This window comes from Aspergillus sclerotioniger (assembly GCF_003184525.1).
Source record: "Aspergillus sclerotioniger CBS 115572 chromosome Unknown BO94scaffold_8, whole genome shotgun sequence".
NCBI classification, from domain to species: Eukaryota; Fungi; Ascomycota; class Eurotiomycetes; order Eurotiales; family Aspergillaceae; genus Aspergillus; species Aspergillus sclerotioniger.
In genome coordinates, this window is record NW_020290998.1 from 706,671 (window position 1) to 726,282 (window position 19,612).

At 30.8% G+C, this 19,612-nt stretch overlaps 2 protein-coding genes across 2 annotated transcripts; one reads left to right on the plus strand and one right to left on the minus strand.

The window, feature by feature from the left end:
* Nucleotides 1-11,509: 11,509 nt before the first annotated feature.
* BO94DRAFT_555033 (uncharacterized protein) lies at nucleotides 11,510-12,046 on the plus strand (the record flags this gene model as incomplete). Its single annotated transcript, XM_025613764.1, has 2 exons — nucleotides 11,510-11,718; nucleotides 11,881-12,046. 2 exons carry the CDS (start codon nucleotides 11,510-11,512, stop codon nucleotides 12,044-12,046), a joined length of 375 nt encoding a protein of 124 aa, XP_025469584.1.
* A 1,379-nt stretch (nucleotides 12,047-13,425) lies between these two features.
* BO94DRAFT_461987 (uncharacterized protein) lies at nucleotides 13,426-13,740 on the minus strand (the record flags this gene model as incomplete). The annotated part of the gene is given in 2 exon segments (XM_025607956.1): nucleotides 13,426-13,618; nucleotides 13,631-13,740. Coding segments are annotated over 2 exon segments (303 nt in total), but the record flags the coding sequence as incomplete, so codon positions are not given.
* Nucleotides 13,741-19,612: the final 5,872 nt, after the last annotated feature.

A 19,612-nucleotide genomic window follows, 5' to 3' on the forward strand; every position in this document is an offset into this window, starting at 1 on the left:
CTAGATCAGTAGTTGGTGATGTACTTCTAATCATGATATATTGAGCATGTATTTGTATAGCATACAAGCCAAAGGAGTTCATCATGTTTTTAATGATCTCTACTTTCTTTAAAATAAATATATAAACATGATTTATTATATCAAGACTCTGTTCCTACAACGTTTATCTTCTGGCTAATCTTTAATAGTTAATAATAATAGTCTATATTGTCTTATCCACATGTTAAACAAACTTTCTAATAACAAGGGCATCTCTGTAAATATTGTTTCTAAGTCTTATTCCATGATTTTCAACATTTTAAATCCTAATATGGACAATGCTGTATGATTATCTTAAGCTCTGGGCAGAATTATGCTGGATTCTCCGAGATCTCTTTTAAGATACAGTCTAACTAATAAGTAATGTTTTCTTGATTATTCTTCTGATTCTTCTTATTCTTATCTTACTGTGATGAACAGAGTTTATTAATTTCTGATAGAGATTTTTTAGAAGTATCAGGTATCTTGCTGAGTCTTTTCTTACTAGGTTTAAGACCTTTAAATAATATATTATACTCTTTATCTAACAGTTCATCTTCATTCTAAACTATATTAAGATAGTTATTTCTCAAAACTAGCTTATAACTATTATTATTAACTTCTGTGATCTAAACTAATGGTACAGATAATTATCAATTCTCTTATTAGCTAGATAATACTATTAACTTATCCAGTATGGCCTGTTATCTCAACTAATCACAGTATATTCTGTTCTCTGATAACTGACCATGTTAAATAATATATAACTTTTTATTATCTAATATCCACGTTGCAGAATCCATCCAAACCTTATACTAAATAGTGATAATATTATAGACTTCTCTGTCTTAATCTTGATGTGTAGTCCTCAATTACTTTTAAGACTGTTACTATTTCTGACTGCAGTTCTTTAACTAGTGACCTGCTTTGCCACAGCTGAAGCACAAGCGGTCTCTTTTACACTATTCAAGTTCCTTCTTAAACACTCGAGTCTCTTGAGTCTGATACTGTGCTACATCCAGCTCCATGAGCTTCAGCCCGTAGGGATCTTCATATCCCAAGCTTTTAGATTGTACTAACCTTCTATTATTAGCTTGGTAACCTGGCTGATTATTACATCAAGATATAGACCCGCTGGTCCACTGATCCTCTTATTATTTTATATTAAAGTCATACAGCTTGTTATCAATCTTCACTACTACTTTAATCATTTTAGCCAAGGTGTCTGGTTATTCTTACTAAATGATCTTCTCTTGGATCTCTATCTTAAGTTCTTCTTTAAATCATGAGATATAAGTATTATCATCCTAGTCCAGATAATTAATAACTTACTAAAACTTTAAAACATATATAGATACTGATCCTGTCTGCTTAAGTTATTATAACTTTTACTCAGCATTCCGTGCTGTATCAATATCTCTGAATATCTATTTAAGATACTGTTTAAATCTGGTATAACTAGTAAAAAGTCATTTTATATCATTATCCTGATTACTTACTAACTTTTCTTATTACTCGCAGATATATGGTTTAAACCAATTAAATACTACTCCAGTAAGATATATAGATATAAAAAAGATCTTATTCTCTTTATTCTTGAGCTTTTCCTTGTTCATGTTAAGATACAAGTCTAACTGGGTCAAGAAAGCCCTGAGCTTCGCTCGTTTGCCATCGAATAGCTCAGGTAGTCAGACCTTGACAGATTTAACTGATAAGCAATCTTCAAGTAACTGGTTCTTTTATTCTAAGACTGTGATGCTTTCTTGTAGCTGACTAACCATGTTCATCAGTTCCTTGGTTATCAGGCCCTGTTGTTGAGGCGCTCGCAATATATTCAATGTAGTTAACATGATGACTGGTTGTTACTGGGTAACACTCATACTGACTGGTGCTCAATGTGTCAAATCCTAGGATTGCTTCTCCCTATTCCTGTTAGCTTAGCTCCCGTTCTGATATGTATCTTGTGAACTGAATCAAAGGTAGTCAGGCTGTTAACTATCTAAAAATGACTTGATCTTGAACAGAAGAAGAGAAGTAAGGCCAGATAATGCCGCGCAGCTATCTGTAAGTAAGTGCGGACGAGTGTTGTCACTAAGCTCTACCAAAATGTAGGTTATTTAAAGACAATTTGAATTAAGCATAAAGAACAGAACTAGCTAAGTATATGAAAGAGTGTTCTTATATCCTATCCTTTATCATGGCGTCGCCATGATATGTCATGTCGCCGATATGTTATATTATAGTACTGCTATGTCCTGTCATAGTACTGCCATGTCCTGTCATAGCGCTGCCATGTTATAGTGTGTCAGTGACATGTCCGTCGTGGTCACATGTTGTGTAACTGTCCCGGTTTGTAGGCTGCTCTGATTGGGATTCTACTTGATAAGAGTTCTTGCTCTCCGGACGTGGCCTTCTGCCTAACGTGTCCGCCTTACTAGTTCGTTCAGCTAGCAGGGGTCTGTAACAGGGCGCTCGTACGCGTGGCCTATCTGCGGGAAGTGCAGGATCTAGGGGAAGCGTATTTTGAGCTTCATTAACTTCGTTCTCACGCTGGAACTGCTCTAGGCCTTCCTGAATAGCTGGCCCCTCTGTAAGAGCTAGCTGCCTAGTAGAGCGTTTCCTTTTTCAAAGCTTCTTTGCATTAGAAGCGCGTAATTCATGGATTTCTTCACGTGTAAGAATAAGCTCATTAAGATGTAATTCATAGCCTTTAATAAGCTTATCAAACCGCGCCTCTAGCAAAGATGAAGGACTCTGCGTACGCGCTCTAAGTAGCTGCTTCACAGTAGATACCTGCTTTTCAAGCTGTCTAGTTGTATAAGGCGTTTTTGGAGCTGTATTGGTTGATTGACTACCTGGTGGCGTAGGGGTCTTTAGCTGAATATTCAGCTGACTGAGTATCTTGTCTGGATTGAATGGAACTAGGCCAGTATCTGCGAAGCTATTCTGAATAGTATCTGTTTGAAAAGCGCGTTTGCGAGCTTGTGGAAAGGCCTCTAGGAAATCAAGCTTGTTGATATGATTGATTCCTAAGTGTGCCTGCTTCTCTACTAAGCTGCTGTACGCCCGCTTTAAAGGCGAGAAGCAGCCAACATCTAGAGACTGTAGTAGATATGATGAATGTGCAGGCATGCAGATAGGAATAATATTATTCTCACTGCATATCTGGTCAAATTGAGGTATAAGATGGCTGCTATGGCTGTCTAGAATTAGAAGACGATATCCCCCAGTTATACGACTAGTAGTAGCAGGAATAAAGAGGTTTTGAAGCCAGTGAAGGCCTATCTCGTCCGTAGTCCATCCATTAGGACTAACCTCAATCCTGCTATCGCGTGGGAGTTTGATATCTTGATACCAACCCTCTATATGGACCTTTCCTTTAAAGATCATACATGGAGGAAGTGCCCAACCGGTAGAGTTAATACACTCGATTGAAGTAACCTATTCTCGATTGCCTGGTTGTACAAGAGAGGCCTTTCCGTAGTAATCAGCTCTAGTAACTACTTGAGCAGTAGCTACTAGGCCCATAGCAAAGCCAGTTTCGTCAAAATTATAGATATCTTCTTGTGCGATCCCGTGTTACATTATAGTGATTTGTACGCGATCAAACCACTCCTTAATAACTTTAGGGTCTTCGCATTTAGCGCGCTGATAATCGTAACATCGAGTATAGCGAGTTTTCAAGCGATCTTGTCGTTTAATAAAGTTGTATACCCATTTCTCCCTGACTGATTGGATTGGTGTAGTACCACGCTGAGCGAGTAGAATATTGGCCATTTCTTGTATATGAGAGGGTCGGGGAGGCGCTCCACGTCGATCTAGTGATAGAATCCATTGTACGAGCGATTCCTCTTCATTTTGAGTCATTTTATGATTATTGGCGCGTATTTCTGCACGTGTAGTAATACCATGAAGTCGCCTGCGGATAGTTCTCTCAGTAACATTATAAACACGAGCTGCTTCACGAATACTGCAAATTTCTGAATTTTTTACAGCAGAGACTGCCAGTAGGACTCTTCCTTCCTTTTCGATTAAATCTCTTGGATTTTGACGCGCTTTTGGAGGCATGGTTAGTGGTTGAAATGAGCGAGGTGTTTGACCGCGATCAAAATTTAGGAGGTGCGGCGCTCGCTTACGTGCGGCGCTCGCTTACCGGATACGTTATCGGGTAAAGTCCCGAGCTGAGTCATCACGTGTCACATGTCACATGACCATGGTATACGGACAAGTATATGATATATAACATACCATCATGGTCTATAACTACCAAATGGGTATATAGTAGACCCGATGGTATATAGAATGGTATACGAGGAATAGGATATATAAGGACACTCCTTTATATACTTAGCTAGTTCTGTTTTTCGTGCTTAATTCATATTATCTTTAAGTACCATATGTTTGATAAAGCTTAGTAACAATACTTATCCACACTCACTTACAGATAACTGCGCGGCACTATCTGGCCTTACTTCTCTTTTCTTGTTCAGGACCAGTCATCTTTTAGATAGTCATCGACCTGACTTACCTTGATTCAGTTCAAAGGTACGCCTTGGAATAGAAGCTAAGCTAACAGGAACAGGGAGAAGCGATCCTAGGGTTTGACAATATTCTTACTCTGTAAAAATAATAAGATAAAATGATTAAGCCAGAAGCTTGACTATCATAAACTAGGACTATTTGTTATTGAGAAAAAGAAAGGACCAGTCAATTATAAGCTAAGGCTACTGAAATCAATGAGTAAAATTTATCTAGTGTTTTATATCTTATTATTGGAACCCGTATTAAAGAATACTAGAATTACAGAAAATATAGAGATTGACAACAACACTAAATGAGAGTATAAAGTTAAAAGAATCCTGGACTATAAGAAGATTAGCAGTAAATCATATTACTTAATAAAATAAGAAGGTTACAATATCTTAGAAAATATATAAGAACTTATCAAGAATTTGATAGATTATTACTAGCTTGTGGAGCAATACTACCAGTAAACAGGTTGAAGTTTGCCCAGAAGAAAGAGAAACTAACTAAGTCAGATTAGGGTTGTCTGATACAGCAGCAAGTTGAGCAGTATTATATTTATTAGCTAGATATTCCAGCTCTCGGAGATCCTCAGTGCTTGAAGAATTATTCTTATCTAAATACTCTAATATCTCAGAGTCGTGATCTAATATCCGATCATTATAATCTTTTAGAAATTGTTGATGCTTTTGCAAGCGGAGAACCTTTATCATTACTTAATTCATCTTTTCAAAGTACTGTATAAACTGTTTTTAAGCCACTTCAAGATCAGCTACAACCTTCTTTTTATCACGCTTCAACCTATCTTACTCAAAGTCACTATGGAATTGTTTTTCGCACTTGTGACCGCGCAAGGCACAAGCCGAATATTTCTTGCTTTAAGCAGTCAAACTTATAATGCAAATCTTGTCTCAAGTAAAACAAAAGTCATATAAAGTATTAACAGAATGGATAGAACTTTCAGTCCTATTAGTTAAACATTTATTATCAGTGTATTTATCACGTTTCAGCATAATGACCTATCTTGAGAGAAAAAGAAATCGAAGAATCTAGATAAACCCATGGGGGAATGCGCATCTTTATATTTCTTGAGAATAAGAAACCTTGAAAGAGGAGAAGTAATGTTACAGACCCCTACTAGTTAAGCTATTAGTAAGACAGACTCGTTAGGCAGAAAGCACCGACAAGGCAATACCCGGATAATCAGCAACTCTTATCGAGTAGAATCTCGGCTTGAGTAATCAATATCTGGAACAGCTATACATCACATGACCACGGGTATATGGGATGGTATATGAACAGATATATGGTATATGGTATACAGTATACAGAAAGGTATACAACTTAGTATATAAAGGATAGAATATATAAGGACACTCTTTCATATACTTAGCTAGTTCTGTTCTTCGTACTCAATACTCTTATCAATATTACTGTCTTTAAGTAAACCATATGCTTGGAAGCTTAGCAATAATACTCGTCTGTACTTACTTACAGATAGCTGCGCGGCACTATTCAGCCTTACTTCTCTTCTCTTGTCCAAGACCAGTTGTTCCTAGATAGTCATTAGTCTGATACCACCTCGATTCAGTTCAACGGTACGTATACCAGTAAAGCTAAGCTAACCGGGACAGGGAAGCGATCCTAGGGTTTGACAGTAATCTCTAATTAAAATTTATAATTTATAAGTAAGTTTTAGATTATACTGTATAAGATTTTAAAGATTGAAAAATAATTTTTTATAATTTATTATTTAAAAATAAATATTATTACAGAGTATTATATTACAGTTATTAAGATAATTTTATAGTATTTTATTAATCAGTAATGAAATAAATAGTGAAAATTATTATTTATAATTTAACTAGTTTTTAATAACCGGGAGTCTATGTTTACAGAGATTAGCCCTTTTTTTTATAATATAATCTTTATATAAAGTTTGTAGATTTAATAATTAAGATTAATATTTTAAGAAGCTATCAAGCTAAAGTTATCTTTAATAAGCTTTAAAAAATCTGTAATATTATTAATTTAATGATAATAGTTATTTAAGAAGTATAGAAACAGTATACTAATTAATAATAAAATCTAGTGTTCTGTTATAAAGTCAGTAATAAGATTGAATTGAATTTAAAGAATATTACTATTAACGGTTTCAGTAAGAAGTTAAATTAATATAATATAAAATTTACAGTGTTTAAGCAGATCAGAATGTATATTTAATTTATAAATATACTAACTGAAATCTACTTTATATTTTATACTAATCTACTTTAGCTTACTGTTATGAATTTTTTATTAATATAAGAGATTACTGACTGGTAATTTAATATTATAGTCATTAGAAATAAGATTATAAAATAGAAAGTTAAGAAGATTTCAGATAAGAAAAATATATTTTAAGAAAAGTACAGTTATAAAAGATATTTTTAGTTAAATAAAAAAATTATATCATATTTATCTGGAAACTAGTTATAGAATTTTATAAAATAAAAGTTTATGATATTTAGTATAAATTTATCTACTTTTTTTTTATTAATATCTATATTAGTCCTGTTACATCAAGGTCAGGTAGGGAGTAGTTAAGAAGGTTAGATTCTATCAGTTATCTAGAACCGGAATATTCTATATTCTAGTCTGTTTAGTTTTATAATTTTAAATTAATAATATTTAAAGAGGTATAGAAACTATCGAATAAAAAAGAAGAAATTTGAGAAGCTCTTTAAAGCTATAGAAGAACTAGTTAAAAGATATAGAGACTTTTAATGTTGTATAGAAAGTCTTTAAAAGAGATTAGCTATAAGAAGGATTGTTTAACCTGTAGTTAGATAGATTTTTAGAGAATCTAACATCTACTTACCTTCACATACCTTGAGTAGTTCTTGGGCTCTTGAGCCCGTCACACTAGTATTTCTTAATATCAGTCTTCTTGATTATTATCTTCTAGTAATTAGTCTTAATATAAGATATTCTTATTAAATAAATAATAGCTGATAAGTTCTACAAGCCTGTAATAATCAAGAATTCTTTTATATATATAAATTAAGATAGTAATATTATTCTTTTATTATAATCTTATTTTATATAACAGTTAAAGAAGATTTTTAGCTTGTCTGATTCTTTAAAACTGAATATTTTATTAAGATAGACTTTAATATTATTAAAATCTTACTGAATTAGATTAGTAATAATAGAGTTATTAATATAAATAATAAGAAAGAAATTATCTTTTAGTAGATACAGGGGTTTTTCTATAGTATGATAAATCTGATTTCTTAAACCTTTTTATTAAAAATATTATATTATAGGAAGACTGCTTATTTAATATTATATAAAATCTGATTTAATTTATAGATATTATCATTATTATCTTTATAATATTTCATGAATTATTTTATATAGATCTTTCTATTTTTAAATTTAATATTTAAGTATATAAAAATAATGTTATATTATTATTAAATTAAGTCTTTCAAAGCCATGATTATAGGAAAAACTTTAATACTAAGTTTACTGATAATTAAAATAAAGAATTTATTATAATCTTTATTAAATATTTGGCAGTTCTTATAGACTACTTATTTAATATAAAATTATGTAATATAATTTTTAATATTAATCTTTAGATTAAAGATCTACTGTTCTGGATTTATACAAGTATCTAAAGATTTTTTTATAATATTATATATTTTTATAATCTTAATCTTTCTAATTTAATCATTTATAATTTATTTTTAGTGTAGTATCAGAGTGGACTTTAAAACTTAAATTTATATTAATAGGATTGTAATCTTATAGTATTTGAGTCTTAAAATAGTAGTACTTTAATTTATTGAAGTTATTTATTTATTATCTAACTAAATAAGTATCTTATCTTCAATAATTTGTTAGAAGTATCTTACTAAAGAGATAACTTTTAGAATAAGAATATCAGAGATCTAGTAATCTTAAGTAAAGTATTTAACTGAGCTAGTCTTATATTTAGTAAGATTATTAATAGACTGTAAGAATTATTTATCAATAAATTCTGTAAAAGATAACAGAGTCTGTATTTTATTAATAATAATATTAATAATCTTAATTCTTATTATATTAAAAGTACTCTGATAAAGAAAAGTATTATCTAACTTAATTACTCTTTCTAACTCTAGACTCTCTGAGATAGTATTTAAAATAATTGTTTTAGAATTATTCTCATTATTTTGATTATTTTGATTATTTTGATTATTTTGATTATTTTGATTATTTTGATTATTTTGATTATTTTGATTATTTTGATTATTTTGATTATTTTTATAGAAGATAATATTATAAAAATATTTAATTTTATTTATCTCCAGTATTTAAATATAGTAAATATAATTATTATCTCTATTAAATTTAACTAGATAGCTGACTGCAGCGCAGGATTCTATTTTTATTAAAATTATTTTATTCTTTTTGAAAATATAAAATTGAAAATAATAGTTAAATATATATAGAAAGTCTAGCAAGTCTTCCAGATTAGATAATTTATAAAATAATCTATATTTATAAATTAAAGCTTTCTTAATATTATTATTAGTAAGTATTAAATAATTCATAATCTATATAATTAATATAATAATAAAATGCTACAGATTACTAGAAAGATCTGAGATAATTATCATGATTTTAATTATTTAATTAATTAAACCTTTATATCTTTTTAAAAAACTGTTGACTTCAGATATTTAGAATAAGAAGATAATAATACAGATTAATTAAAGAATATTATTAATTATAATTAAATAATAATTATATTTTTTGTAGTTAACCGGGAATACCTTATATATATTTATATATTAGAATTCTATAAGATTAATAGTTTATAATATAGAATTATAAAATATTAAGTATTTTACTTTTAGAAAAATAATAATATATTCTATAATAATTATCTTTATTAAAATCTTCTTTCAGATACTGTATATATAGTACTTGTAAAATTTAAGCTTATAAAAATTAGCTAGTAAGTAGTAATTTTAGATAAAATACTAAAAGCTTTTAATATTATAAATCTAGTATAATAATTAGTTAAAAACATTCTTTATTATTATATTATCAAAGTAAGTAGTTAGAATATTATTATCTAAAAATATAGAGTTAGTAAACAGGATTATATAAGCTATAATAAATAACTTTATTAATTATTTTATTAAAATAATCTTTACAGGGGTTACTGATTTTAATAATTTAATATCATTTTTGACTGGTAGTATTAAATATTATAGATATAGTAAGTCTAGTCTTTAAAATAAAGATCAGAAATGAGATACTAGTACTTTAAAAATTTATATTTTTTAATATAGTAAAATCTATAATTACTGTATAATATTCATAGTAATTTCTATATTCTTTTTAAATATTCCTCCACGCTTTAATCTTTTTATGAAAAGATTATCTTTATTCTTACTGCAGATATGTCAAACCCTAGGATCGCTTCCCTGCCCCTGTTAGCTTAGTTTCACTGGTATACGTACCTTCGAACTGAATCGAGGATGTATCAGGCTGATGACTATATAGGAATAACTGGTCTTAGACAAGAGAAGAGAAGTAAGGCCGAATAGTGCCGTGCAGCTATCCGTAAGTAAGTGCGGACGAGTATTGTCGCTAAGCTTCCAAGCGTATGGTTACTTAAAGACAGTGTTAAAGGATTGATTCAGCATGAAGAACAGAACTAGCTAAGTATATGAAAGAGTGTCCTTATATATCCTATCCTTCGTATACCATATCATATACCATCCAAGGTAGATCAATGGTTAATCTAATCATGATCCAGGATCTCAGTATACCTTGCATATACCTTCAATAGTAGATTTGATGGTAGATGATCACGTGACGCAAAGTTACTCCGGGCGTTACTCAGACCGGGATTCCACTCGATAAGAGTTGCTGGTCGTCCGAGACTTGCCTTGTCGACGCTTTCTGCCTGACGAGTCCGCTTCGCTAGTAACCCGACTAGCAGGGGTCTGTAACAAGATATTGTAAGATTCTTACATTCTTATTTATCTTTTTTTTCTATTATATTTCTATAGTAATTCAAGAAATCAGTCTTAATTAATAATTTTATAATATTATTAACAATATAGAGTTTGATACTAACTGTTTGATTGAACAAGTTAGACTTTACTTTCTTTAATAAATTCAGTAAAGTATAATATAGTTATATACTATAGAAAAGAACTATTCTGTCCCTAGCTGGTTAATTCATTCTTAGATAAGCTAGTGACATATACAGAAGCCTCTGCGCGCATGATTTTAGAAACGTGCTGGAGTCCTAGAGCAGGGGTACAGATAGCTGGTCCCGAGTAATCTAATACAGCAAGAAACTAACCGCTGTTATATACTGTCTCCTGTTCAATCGGTTGATCTGCACCTTCGAGAGCTGACTGTACGTGCCCAGATTTTATCCTGACTAATGGTACTCAATATAGTAATCTGCTGCTACAGTATCTCTGAATATTGTATGTCTGTAGCGCCTGGTAAGTGGTTATATAAAGAAAGATTGATCTCAGATAAGGTATTTATTATCACTAAGCTATCCGGCTCCTGGCTACCGTTTCTGATCTATTTACTAACCACTTGCTACTATGCTGCTTTTGTATAATCAGATAAATTATAGAAGAAATAAACATAATCCTTTTATTAATATACCGGTGTGTTTAATAATATTATAAATGTTTCTTTCTCTCTACTTTCGGACAGGTGCATTACACTACGAACTGAATATGCTGATAGCCGGACTGGTACCGTTGCCGCGCTCATGATTCCTCCGCAATTGCTCGGAAATTCCTCCCCCCCCCGTTATTACCAGACAATAGGCGTCGACTTTGTACAATACCCGTGTCATGCACATATCGTATAAAGTCCCATCGGTGGGCTCGTTGGGGCGGCAGAGCACCCTCTCGGCGAAGCTTAAGGATCAGTGATGTGGAACCTCGACGCAATGGACGGCCGCTGTCGCGACACCCCGTCGACCCCCTCGTTTCCGCAACCGACGGGCACTTTCTTCACGAACCGTTCGTCGTGCAGCTCTAGCGCCGGTTTCCTTGATTTCTGCAACACGACTGCCTCGTATGCAAAAGCCAAATACAAAGCAGCCTTGATACTGAACTGGGAAACATGTTATCTTCTCTATATTAAGATCATATTCTGGTTATTTTAGACAACAGAGATTGTGCGCAAGGTAGATGTATATTATTATAATAAGAAGAATAATTAATAAAGTAATATAATATTAGTATTAACAGCTCACTATCTCTGAGATAACTGGATATAAGTTAATCTTTTTTATATTAATAGAATATTAATTGCTAGTATCTTTATATTATATATTTATAAGCTAGTACAGAGAGCTCATATATACTCTCTAATATTTCTAATTATCTTTAAAGATTCTCAGAAAAAGCCTATACTGAGTAACTTTAGATTCCCATTTATCAAGCCCATTCAAATAATAAGATTACTATTAAATAATTACTGATAATCAAGACGCTAATAATTAATAATTATTATAAACTACTAGTACTGATAAAACATGATTATATCTAGTCAGGATAATAATAAATCTCTATAATACTGTCTTAACTATTGAGTTAAATAACAACAGCCTTGTGGTTTATAATGTAATTAATAAAATTACTAAGATTTTATATACTATACTCTATCTCACACTGTCTGAATATCATCTTTTATATCTTACTAATTATATTTACTTTTTTTTTTCCAGATAGTTTTAATTATTAAATCAGGGTCCAGCCAACAGGTCTTCTCTGAATCTCTTAACTTATTTTTCTAGACTTAGTATGCTAGACTAACGAATCAGTACTACATACTTATGGCTTCTACGGTCTATTTGCGGGCCCGGGGTTCTTCTGGGCCTGTATTACTTACTATATATCTAGAGCAATAATTTCAATGTGAATAGAAAGTCCTATAAGGTACTAGGCAAATACTCTTACATATCATTATACTATATACTAGACAAAGTAGGCTTGGTTATCTGATCGAGAATGCCTATTCTATGAATTCTATCAGCAGAGTAGAAATGCTGGAAGTTGCTCGAAACTCGCAACATATATTATCATCTCGTGTCTGGTAAAGTTCACATTCAGGACAGTTCCGGTGAATCCAGCAACTGGAGCAGAAGTGAAGGGGATGTTGTCGACACAGGCGATGAAGATGCTGGCTTTATCCTCAAGGTCGCTGGAAAATAAAGACATTGCGAAGAATCGAATCCATAACACGATTACTCAGTATTGAGAGGAATGGATATATAGGTATCTTAATATAGAGTAGTTTTACTGAAAATATCTTATCTGCCTAAGGTCTCTGTATCTTATATATATATAAGATATAGTAAAACTCTAAATCTGTTTTAAAAATCTCTGCTTATATTATATTTATAATTAATTTAATATTCTTATATATTTAACCATACATATAAATAAAAAGTACTATATAAAGTGACTGAATACTGTTGATGAATACTATCCTGTATTATTGGGTAGCTATCTTATCATGATTTAATAGTTTCTTTAGATTTATAGATAGCATGATTTCTTTATATTTAATATTACTAAACCCGGCTTCCTGAAGCTATTATAATGTTTATATTAGAAAATAAGTAATCTTTCTCTTTAAAAACTGTATTATACTTTTCAGACTTTGATACTAGTAAGATAAAGGGCCGTTTTTCAGTAATTGGTTATAGCAGCGCGGCTTAAAGTTTATCTTTACTTACTCAAACCAGACATCGCAGAGAAGATGGTCAAAAACTCTAATATAGAGTCTTAGCTAATTAGTAATACTACTATATTTTATTTATATATAGATAATATCTTACTACCCGCTATCTATTAGCTAGAAATGTTTATAATTAAAAGAAACTTTGAAGACACAGTTCTGCGGATAAAAGTCTGGCTGTATTACTAATATATCAACCTCTAGTATATAAGTATTTAAATATACTTCTGTTATTTTAATTATCCAGATTCCTGTTCCACAACCCAGATCAAGAAAGCGGCTATTGTGGGCATAAAGGATGTGACCTAATCTGGATAGCTACAGCTTTTTCATAACTAAAGTGTGCATGAAATTAAGACAGTCCTGCTCCATCTCATCACAGGGTAGAATATAGCTATTGATCCCCTGGCCCTGATAGATGCACCTGTTTTCTTAGTATAATCATCGCGTTGGGAAGCTGTGACTGCTATTAAGTACATTCTTGACTAGAAACATGTTACGGACCCCTGCTAGCTGAACGAACTAGTAAGGCGGACTCGTTAGGCAGAAGGCTACGTCCGGAAGGCGAGGACTCTTATCAAGTAGAATCCCGATCTGAGTAATCTACAAACCAGGACGGTTATACAACACGTGACCACGACGGACATGTTACTGACATAATATAATATGGCAGTGCTATGACAGGATATAGTGATGCTATAACATAATATATTGGTAACATGATATATCATGGTGATGCCATAATAAAGGATAGGATATAAGGACACTCTTTTATATATTTAGCTAGTTCTGTTCTTCATGCTCAATTTAACTATCTTTAAGTAACCATATGTTTTGGTAAAGCTTAGCAACAACACTCGTCCACACTTATTTATGGATAGCTGCACGGCACTATCTGGCCTTACTTCTCTTTTTCTGTTCAGATCAAGTCATCTTTAGATAGTTAATAACCTGATTACCTTGATTCAGTTCAAAGATACGTATCGGAACAGGAGCTAAGCTAACAGGAACAGGGAGAAGTGATCCTAGGATTTGACATATTAAGCACCAGTCAGTACGAGTGTTACCCAGTGACAACTAATCATTATGTTAACTATATTAAACACATCGCGTGCGCCACAGCAGGGCCCGATGACCAAGGAACTAATAGACATGGTTAGTCAGCTACAAGAAAGTATCACTGTCTTAGAATAATAGAACCAGTTATTTAAAGGTTGCTTAGCAGTCAAATCTGTTAATGTCCGACCATCTGAGCCATTTGACGGCAAACGAGCGAGGCTCAGAGCTTTCTTGACCCAGTTGGATCTGTACCTTAGCATGAACAAGGAAAAGCTCAAGAATAAGGAGAACAAGATCTTTTTCACGTTTACTTACCTGACAAGAATAGTATTTAATTAGTTTAAACTGTATATCCGCGAGCGATAAGAAAAGTTGGTAAGTAACCAGAATAATAATATAAAGCAACTTTTTACCAGTTATATCAGATTTAAACAGTGTCTTGAACAGATATTCAGAGATATTGATGCGGTATAAAATACTGAGTAAAAGTTATAATGACTTAAGCAGACTGGATTGGTATCTATGTATACTTCAGAGTTTTAGTAAATTATTAGTTACTTGGATTAGGATAACGATGCCTACATCTCACAATTTAAAGAAAGACTCAAGATAGAGATCTAAAAAAAGATTATTTGGTAAGAATGACTGGACACATTGACTAAGATAATCGAAGCAGCAGTCAAGATCGATAATAAGTTGTATGACTTTAATATAAAATAATGAGAGGGTTGATAGACTAATGGGTCTACACCTCAACATAATAACTAGCCAGGTTATTAAGCCAACAACGAAAGGTCGGTACAACCTAGGAGCTTGGGATACGAAGATTTCTACAGACTAAAACTAATGGAGCTAGATACAGTATAGTATTAGACTCAACAGATTTAAGTGTTTAAGAAGGAACTTGAACAGTATAAACAAGACTACTTATACTTCAGCTGTGGCAAAGCAGGTTACCAGTTAAAGAACTATAGTCAGAAACAGCAACAGCCTCAAAAGCAGTTGAGAGCTATGAATCAAGATTAAGGCAGAGAAGTCTATAATATTACTACTATTCAGCATGAAGTTTAAACAGATACTGCAACGCGGATATTAGATAATAAGAAGTTACATACTATTCAGTATGATTAGCTATCAGAGAACAGGATGTACTGTGATTGGTTAAGGTAACAAGCTATTATAGATAAGTTAATAATACTATTTAATTAATAAGAAGATTAATGATTATCTGTATTATTAATTTGGACTATAAAAGTTAATAATAATAATTATAAACTAGTTTCAAGAAACGACTATCCTAGTATAGTTTAAGATGAAGATAAACTGTTGAATAAAGAGTATAATACACTGTTTAAAGGTCTTGAACCCAGTAAAGAGAGACTTAGCAAGATACTTGATACCCCTGAAAAACCTCTATCAGAAACTAGTAAACTCTGTCTATCATAGCAAGATAAGGATTAGAAGAACTAGAAGAATGATTAAGAGAATATTACTTATTAATTAAACCATATCTTGAAAAAGATCTTGAAGAATCTAACATGATTCTGCCTAGAGCTCAAGATAATCATGCAGCATTGCCCATATTAGGATTTAAAATATTGAAAATCATGAAATAAGACTTGGAAGTAATATTTATAAAGATATCCTTATTATCCAGAAGTTTACTTGACATGTAGATAAGACAACACAGACTATTATTATTAATTATTAAAGATTAACTAGAAAGTAAATATTGCTGAAACAGAGTCTTGGTATGATAAATCATGTCTATATATTTATTTTAAAGAAAGCAGAGATTATTAAAGATATAATAAACTCTTTTAGCTTATATATTACACGAATATATGCTTAATATACTATAATTAGAAATATATTATCAAATATTGATCTAAGATACTAGAAATAATTAAGACTAAGATAAGTTACTGTTTATACTCTATCTTCAGTTGCGTGTGTAAAAAATACTAAAGATATTCTTATCACAGATTAATATATTAACTAGCATGTTTTAATAATTAGTATATAATATACTACGCGGTAAAGATAGAAGGTTTAAAATTTTTAAGAAGATATTCACAGCAGTTAAAACTTAACTAGCCAGAATAATAATTAATAGTTATAGAGTCAGGGCCACATCTAAAGATCCAAGCAGTTGTATTAGATCAACCAGCCTAAGTACTGGTAAATTTTAGAGTGACTGAAAACTTTATAAACCCGCGATTTATATAATAGCTTAGAATACTTAGATAATAAAAAGCAAAACCTGAACTGATTACAGGACTGAATAGAGAGAATTTGGGAACTCTCACGTTAATAGTTGAGTCAGGAACTATATCTATAACTGTAAAGGATCACTATAAGTGTATAGACTTTAATATAATATCTTTAAGATAATATAATATTATGTTAGGGATTTCATGACTTAGAAATCATAATCTATAGATTGATTGGAAGACTGAGAGTCTCTAATTCATGAATTATGATTATCCAAGATGATACCAGTAAGGACCAGGTATGGGGTCTAGATCCGTACAGCCCGCTACTTAGCAAGAAGCTGAAGCAAGGACTAAACAACCTATTAAAAGAAGATTAAGATCGCCATGAAAGCCTAACGCGCCAGATATTAAAGATAACTTAGAGGAAAATAGCACCTCAAGTATAGTTGCATAAGTAATAACAGCAACCAAGCCATTATAGAAAGATTAGCTTATGAAATTATTAAAATAGGTATTAATAATAATAGATAAGTACTGAGAGTACAGTATTAATAATACTGATATAGAGATTGAGATGACTATCCAGGGACTAGAAGATTTATAGGAACTTCTAGCTGTAGTCAAGAATGACACACAGATTCTATCATAGTATAAGAGATTTAAAGACTTGTTTAAATAATTAGAGTAATCTGACTTATCTTAGCATGGAAAGTATAACCATACTATTCTTATAAAGAAAGAAAAGTTATTAATATATAGAAAGATTTATCTAATATCTAAAAAGAAATTACAGATACTATAAAAATATATTAATAATTAGCTGATTAAAGATAATATCAGATCTTTGAAGTTACTAGTAGAATATAAAGTCTTATTTATACTGAAAAAGGATAGTAGCTTACAGCTATACATAGATTATCAGTCATTAAATATTATTATAATTAAAGATTAATATCTGTTATCTTTAATTTCAGAAATCCAAGACAAGATACGAGGAATGAAGTGGTTTACTAAACTTAATATTATAGATAAATATTATTGTATATATATTACAGAAAATAAAGAATGGAAAACTATATTTAAAATAAAGTATAGATATTTTAAGTACTTGATTATATTATTTAGGCTTACCAATGCACCAGTATTATTTTAATAATATATTAATAAGATTCTTGGAGAATATCTTGATAGGTTTATAATTACTTATCTAGATAATATATTAATCTTTTTAAAGACTGAGAAAGAATATATAAGATATATAAGACTAGTTTTATATAAATTATACTTATATTAATTATAATGCAAGCTGAAGAAGTATGAATTCTATATATAGAAAACAGAATTTCTAAGATATTAGATATCTATAAAGAGAATCCATACTAAGCAAGCTAAAGTATAAGTCATACAGGATTGATCTTAATCTAGGAATCTGAAAGAACTACAGTAGTTTATCAGATTAGTTAATTACTATCAATGATTTGTAGACGGATATGCTATTTATATAATATTACTCTTTAAGCTTATAAAGAAGTTGAAGAAGTACTAGTAGAAAGAACCACAGCAGAATATGTTTGAAGATATTAAGTAATGACTTATTATATTACTAATACTTGTACAGCATGATCCAGAAAAAGAAACCACCATTGAGACTGATATATTAAACTATGCTGTTAATATGCGTATGACGCAATCTGGAGAAGACAGAAAGCTAAAACTGATTATATTTCACTTAAAAAAGTTAGTTTAAGTAGAACTCAACTACGACATTCACGACAAGAAATTGCTAGCTATAGTAGTAATATTTAAGCAGTAGAGGGTCTATCTTAAAAGAACAAAATTTCCTGTTATTATGAAGATAAATCATAAAAACTTAACCTATTTCATGATAACTAAAGAGTTGACTAGAAGACAGGTATAATAGGCTGAGATTCTGTCATAATATAACTTCAGAATTATATATTATAAGAAAGTAGAGAATAGATACGCAGATGTGCTGAGCTGTAGGCCAGACTATAAACTAGATAAGAAAGCTATTAAACCAGCCATCCTGAAGCAAAATATAGATGGGTCGATCAGCTATAATAAGACTAATCTAGCAGCAATGTTGAAAATAGGTAGTAATCTAATTAAGTGATTGGCTGAGGGTATAAAAAATAATAAAACACTTCAAAAAATGAGCAAGGGCTTACTAGATAAGATCATCATTGACAAAAATAGACTAGTCTATTTTTATGGGTTAATCTTTATACTAACCGCGATGAGAACAGAGATTATGGCTAGATACTATAACAGACTACTCAAGGATTACTTAGAAGTGGAAAAGATAACTGAATTAATCATGAAAAATTACAATATTCCAAATCTCAGACAGAAAGTACGTGATTATATTAGATAATATGAGACTTATATTAAGGACAAGCCTGTGAGGTATTAACCTTATAGATAAATATAAGTATAAAAAGCACTACAGCAGCTATAAAAATAGATAATAATTAACTTTATTAATTTACTATTAAAATTAGAAAGGTTTAATGCTATCATGGTCATCACTGATCATCTCACTAAATATATCTATCTTATACTAAGTAAGATAACAATAACAGTAATACAGATAGTAAAATTATTTTTAAAAAATATTGTTATATACTATGGGATGCCAAAGTATATTATATCAAATCAAGATAAGTTATTTATCTTGAAATTTTAAAGATTATTTGTAGATCTTATAAAAATTAAAGAATAAATAATAACAACTTATTACCTGCAAACAAATGGGCAAATAGAAAGAGTTAACCAGGTAATTAAGCAATACTTGAGGCACTATGTAAACTATTAGTAAGATGATTAGATAAATCTATTATTAATAGTATAGTTCTTATATAATAATGTTAGTTATTTGATTATTAAAGTCTTACTGTTTTATACTAATTACGGATATCACCTGAGGTTTCTAGAAACATTATTAAGAAGACAGTAAGTTATTAATATAGCTGAGGATATTGTTATATTTATAGAAAACATATACTTAC